The sequence below is a fragment of the Styela clava genome, chromosome 7, assembly GCF_964204865.1.
Source record: "Styela clava chromosome 7, kaStyClav1.hap1.2, whole genome shotgun sequence".
Classification (NCBI taxonomy): domain Eukaryota; kingdom Metazoa; phylum Chordata; class Ascidiacea; order Stolidobranchia; family Styelidae; genus Styela; species Styela clava.
The window spans coordinates 13,650,650-13,656,820 of record NC_135256.1 but is presented as its reverse complement, the minus strand read 5'-3'; the positions used below and the strand labels follow the sequence as shown (position 1 = coordinate 13,656,820).

The 6,171-nt window shown below is 35.3% G+C and overlaps 1 protein-coding gene and 1 long non-coding RNA gene across 3 annotated transcripts; both read left to right on the top strand.

Annotated features, from left to right (window-relative positions):
• Positions 1 to 307: 307 nt before the first annotated feature.
• On the top strand, positions 308 to 1,709 carry LOC120328707 (caveolin-3-like). The gene is made up of 3 exons (XM_039395239.2): positions 308 to 465; positions 613 to 800; positions 1,055 to 1,709. The coding sequence occupies exons 1-3, from the start codon at positions 382 to 384 to the stop codon at positions 1,209 to 1,211; spliced, it is 429 nt and encodes a 142-aa protein (XP_039251173.2). The 5' UTR covers positions 308 to 381; the 3' UTR covers positions 1,212 to 1,709.
• Positions 1,710 to 2,565: 856 nt separating this feature from the next.
• LOC144425070 (uncharacterized) lies at positions 2,566 to 3,508 on the top strand. Of its 2 annotated transcripts, none has more exons than XR_013477248.1 (3): positions 2,566 to 2,679; positions 3,203 to 3,274; positions 3,363 to 3,508. It is a non-coding gene; the product is annotated as an uncharacterized LOC144425070 (long non-coding RNA). The 2 variants fall into 2 exon arrangements; XR_013477249.1 differs by having other exon boundaries at positions 2,593 to 2,684.
• The last annotated feature ends 2,663 nt before the right edge of the window (positions 3,509 to 6,171 follow it).

The following is a 6,171-nucleotide window of genomic DNA, read 5'->3' as shown; positions in this document are numbered from 1 at the left end:
CTATTGAAGTTATTAAATTTGCCTCCCCGTTTTTGTCAATATTCAACTGCGCCATAGCGGAGGGGGTATATGGCAGCTTGAATTACTATAATCCACAAAAATAATATCACGGTAGCAGTATAATGATGCAGCCATCAAATGTTTGGTCAGGCTCACGAATCTATTGTCGCTATGACGCGATTGAATGGCCGGGTGTGTTCAATAGACAATAGGACTTTTTACGTGCCAATAAGACTTAATCTCACTCTGATGGTGTCCATAGAAACCTCCTTTGATTTAAATTCGGAACCAACTTGGGTATATAGTACGAAACAACAGTGGAATCGAACCACACTGTGATTGCTTGCTTCTGATTCATTCGTTCGCACAAGAGACTTGAGTATGGCGGAAGCACAAACTATCGGAAGTAGCCATGGTCTGGATATGGAGAATCGTGATCCCGAAGACGTTAATGGACATGTCAAGGTCAGATTTGAAAATATTCACTGAAAACGTTTCAGCATATTGGTTATAAATTATTGTCTAATCGAATCAATGCCAGTAGTCTTGGCATGCGTATGTCGTAATTTCTCCAATGTTCAATATTCATTATTTAGCGGCAATTAATTGCAGGTCTTGTTCGAAGATGTTATTGCAGAGCCAGATGGAAGTCACAGTATCGACGGAGTGTGGAGTTGCAGTTACAAAACATTCTGGGCGATGAAGAATTGTTGCTACATCTTCTTGTCGGTACTCTGCGGAGGACCTTGTGCTTGTATGTGGGGACTTGTGTTTGCTTGTCAGAGCTTCTACAATATCTGGTACCATTTCTCAGTTCTAAAACATTCGTGGATTTTAAACGATTGTTATGATGACCCTAGTGCTATAATATATATATTATCTATAATGTAGGTTTTCTGTATTTTTTCTACACTAAATCATTTTAGTGATCGCTCCAATATTTGTTGTTTTTGTGATTGCATACACTACTTTCGAAGATTGACGGTGCTCCATGGCAGTACCTCGTTCATAATTCAATTTACCTCTATTTCATAAATCTATTAATCATTTTTAGGTGCATCCGTCCTTGCTGTAAGTCTTACCAACTCAATTTCGAATGCTGCGCCAACTGCTGGAGAACCTGTATCAGTTGTTACCTCAATCCTATCTACGATGCTGTTTCCAGAGTCTTCTCGAACATCAAATTTCACCATCGATACGAAGTCGTATAATTTTTGTGTGTCATACATTTTCCACTGTATTATATGTCTACCCAATCTTTACTACACTTTTTCAACGCTTCAATATATTGTGTATACTTAATCTGATACACCGACCTCTAAATGTCGTTACTTCAACCAATTCGACACAGTCAGTCGCTTTTTGAATATAAATTGAATGAAATAGTCAAGTCACGAATGAATTAGATTTCTATAATATGGCTCATTTGCGTAAATCAGAAATTGAAATTCAATCTGTATTCTTCAACAATGGCGCTTTTGAAACTTTTTGACCTTGTAAGTATTCCGACGCTGGTGACGGCCAGTAACAAGGATTTCTTCAAGTTGTCATGTACACTTAATAAGATGAATTCGTTGCATCGCTTTCAATTGTATATTTTGAAAAGTGGTTTTCTTTTGTGTTGCAACAAATTTTCTTTTTCACAAATATAATATTTATACATTACATTTCAATATACAGAATATGAATATATATATATATTTGGTTTGTATTGAGCATTATTTGGTTGATGTCTGGGCGCCGCTTTGGGTCTTTTTTGAAAACTATATCACGCAGTAAGGGAAGAACAATCGCGGCTCGGAGGTGAAGCTCATTGTGCTGAGCGTCCGGAATACGCTCGCAATTCTACCTCCGATTTCCGGGTCTCATGTAGTTTCGTACCTAACATACTTTTAGTGGGCGTAGCATGACAATTTTTTCACGTATCAATCCTAACCCCCACCTGACTACACCATCCAAAAATTACGTCAACTCGACGTCACAGTGCGATTTGGTATATGGCCGCACAAACACTTACGAAATAATTTTTGACACCAATATAGACAACATGTTAGCTAGGCTACTATTATTTTACCTCAATATAAGTTACTTTTGCCTTGAGTGTCGCTGCTCTTAAACCAGCTTTGGTTTCCCGCGGCTTCGCTTCTCAAATAAAACTGGGCGATTATGTTTTTTCTCGAATGATGTATATTATTGATTTTCTTTGGTGAAAAAAAAAACTTGACTTGATCTCCCAGACCCCTTACAACATTGTACTTTCCGAGCGCGCCACTGCTGACGCGGACAACCTTTTAATCAGAATATATGATTGTATTCATTTAATGGCAGACTTGTTAATATTACAATTCACAAGTAAACGGACCTTTTCTCTGGTGTTTTCGAATGCAGATATTTTAAGACAAAGAACTAAGAACGACGTGTAAATAATTAATTCTCATACTCATGGAGCGTCGGTTATGTGAAGCAATGACATTAAACAACATGATGCGCAACTCCGGCATTTTTGTCCGAAGATCGTATTCGATAGCACGCTCTAATGCACATACTTGACGAGACGAAAACGAGCGGATGTGTGCTGTATTCAAGGCGTAGCACGAATGGTGTTCGTGCCTGCTTCGACAGTTGTTGTCGATTTTAATAATATTTTGGAAAGTTAAGGTAAAAAGAAATCGGAAAAAGGTAAGGTAAATACTATTGTGGTATATCACACCCGGGCATCGCACTGTTAAGTACATGTGGGAAAGCCAGCCTTTGTCAAATACTACGAAGTTATTAATTCAGTACGGTACGTAGTTGCCAATTTGCCAAATTACATATTTACTTACCCCTTATGCCTGGTTTCAAAAAGTTCATGCACCTCCAGTTAGATTTTTTTAATCAGTGAGGATATTTACTCATTGTTGATTGCTGCTCATTGTAACATACTATTGCGCATTCACTTATATTTGCGTATCGAATCAAAGTGTTAACAAGTTCACCTAACATTTCACTCATACCGGTCTATCTTGTATAGTCTGATCTCTCGAGTATTTGGAGCCGCGAATGCTTGTAATTTTCTGACTAAAGCCTTTTAATAGTTGGTTTATATGCCAAATTCAGTAAAATATGAGATATTAAATTTTTATGGGTTTTCCATTCTAAATCATATAGACTGCTTTATTTATTCTTAACGAAAATTAATAAATCTCCTCTCTTTCTTCAGATGTGAAAGTTGTGGACAAACCTGTCTAAGCATTGTGAGACTCCTGCAGCACAAGAGGCAATAGCAGAAATAGTAAGTATATCAATCAAGAAATTAAGCCGACATAAAGCAAAACTTTCAACTATTCGTCTAATCTTAATTTCCTATTATTTATTCACAGGACAACTATAGCAGAAGGGGAGATATCAGAAGTCTGGCGACATATCAGTGACAGTGTGATTCCAAGAAATATAATTAGAGTACTCCATAAATGTTTGCAATAGAAAAACAACCTATGGAGGCATGCAAAGACATTTGACCCTCCGGTGGAGTTGTGTATGGCCCCCACATCTTGCAGGGCTTGAGGAAAAGAACTAAAAATTCTAAAGCGTAAGATTGCATAAGCGGTATTATTTGTAAAAAGTCACAAAACACGCCAGACATACTTAAAACAGCTTTAGAAAATGAGGATTACGGGTAACGCACTGCACCTGTGTTATATTTGGTTCATCAACTTTTGGTAGTACTATAGAAGAAATTACGGAAGGGGTATAATCATCATTCATGATAAAATACTATCATATATTTTTTGAACAACTTCAATCTAGACCAGGGATCTCAAACTCGCGGCCCCAGAAAACTTCCAGTGCGGCCCTCGAACGCTTAACAATAATTGTAATAGTATTTTGGAAGTTTTTTTTTGATCTAAATGTAATAGATTTTTCAAACCTTTTAAAGTGAGATTGATTATCCACACAGAAAACAGTTTACTGAAAGTAGTTTTGGAATATTAATTTTTTTTTGTCCACATTTTGACCCAATTAAGAATACACATCAAGCTAGCAAAAGAATACTTGAATAAAACACTTGAGTGATTAAATTAAACGCAAAGTACATGAAGAAGGTGGCATTTTCGAAGAAAATGGGAGTTGCAATATTTCTGCTTTCCACAAAATTTTGAAGCACATTGTTTAATTTGTCATATTTCCATCAATACAATGAAAAAACACAATAAGCTCAGAGGTCAATATGACAAATTCGAAGACCAACTTCGAACAGAAAATTTCCATGTGTTTGTATATTAATATAATTATACAACGACTTGGTTACTAAAAATCAATATCAATAATAATTCAAGCAATCCTATGCCACGCAATGTGGTGCGAAATGTCTTGTCGAAAAAATCTGTCATTTGTTTTTTTACTGATCTATACATTACATGAAATGATAAAAGTAACTTTTTTGCATTACTGGAATTAATTAAACATTCGCAAAGATCCAGATTAACCCATGATCATGTGGCCTCGTTAGTTAGAGTTGGTACTATAAAATCATTTCAGCCTGGCCTTAGTATGATGGTGACACTAAAAAAAAGATGCCGAACGTCAGGACAAATGTAATTATTAAAACGTTGAGTTTATACTGTAGTATTTTTGTTAATTTTAAGTTCATATATTTAGATTTAGTTATTTTTAGTGTATGTATTATTCTTTCCTTATCCAAAGCTTGTTCAAAAATGATTTTGATGGTTGTACATAGAATTTTATGATTTTTTATAATAAATACAGTAACTTGCAAATATTGCAATAATAGTGGAATGCAAATATTAATATGTAATTGCATTTGAAATTGAAGAAAATAATAAAACTTAATCCAACTGTTTAGTTGCATCACAATATATGTCACAAACTAAAACTATCTTAAAAATATCTTTCAAGTATACATTATCAAAAACTGTTTGCGGCCCTTTTTACAATTTCCAAAATGCAATGCGGCTCTCGAAAACCCATGAGTTTGACACCACTGATCTATTCTAGACGATTCAAGCATTGCTTTGGGGAATAATACCACTTCAATTAAATTGAAATAATCTCGCTATATTAAATACAAAATCGTTGCTATCATAAAGGTAAACCAATTCAGCCACTCGAAATATATTGGCCTTCACAAAGCAATGGAGGCAAAATTGAGAGTTCATGAGCTATGAACATTTGTTCTTTTCTTTGTCTTGAACTTTTCATACTCCACAGCCCCTATTAATTTTTTTATAATTTTAATTACCATGTAATGGTCATACATATCTTTAACTTGTATTTTCTGTCATGATGTATTATCTCAATGTGCCAAACTATTAATTAGTGTGCATATTTTGCTTCCAGATGACATAAATGTATTGTCTTGTTTATTACCTCAGCTTGGAGTATTGACAAAAAAAGGTGCCAGTAAATTAGGTAAAAATTTTTTTAACTCTTTGTTATAATCAGAATTCACAATCAATAGGAATTATAAACAGCCAACAATCAATGAGAATTATATGCGAAATCCCTCAAAATAAATTTGTCTAAAATCGGAGGAAGGCAAAAAATATAGGTAGTTTCCACTTTCCATCCACACAAGCATTTCAAGAAGACTTGCTCGAGCCAAACTAAATGAGCATCGTCAGGTGATCGGTAAGGCTGCAAGTTGAATTCAGCCGCCCTGCAACCTCCTGCGTAGAAGATAATATTAATTAGTGGGCTATGAGCTAATTCCTAAATTTAAACAAACCTATCTACGATGCATTATGTACCAGCAATGTTACCTACGATTAACTGAATATGTAATATGTCTAATAAATTCACCTACAAAAGCAAGTTCGATAGGTGCAAACTTTGTGTTATGGAATTGTATCACAGCACAGTTTTGTATGACACCCTCTTTAAATGAAATTTCAATGATTAAGCGCAAACATTAAAATTACTAACTTTGAACTTTGTCATTATCTGCAAAATGTTCCACACAAATCTTTCCGCTATCGCGTTTGTAATCTTCTCTGATAAAAAAAACGTCTATGATGTCCAGAATTGCTCTTTACAGCTTGCCCGCCATTCCAGCTTTCCAAGTGAGCAAAACTTCTTAGATATAGAGATTATTTTGTTTCGTTACAGGTGCAAAAATGCAGGTACTACACGTAAAAAAGACGCCGAGTAGCAAAAGCGAGCGGAAAACGG

Bases quoted from the DNA above. Each gene is read 5' to 3' on its own strand.
- LOC120328707 (XM_039395239.2), top strand. From the start codon at position 382: ATGGCGGAAGCACAAACTATCGGAAGTAGCCATGGTCTGGATATGGAG. The intron at 466-612 runs GTCAGATTTGAA...AATTAATTGCAG, and splicing joins ACGTTAATGGACATGTCAAG to GTCTTGTTCGAAGATGTTAT. The intron at 801-1,054 runs GTACCATTTCTC...AATCATTTTTAG, and splicing joins CAGAGCTTCTACAATATCTG to GTGCATCCGTCCTTGCTGTA.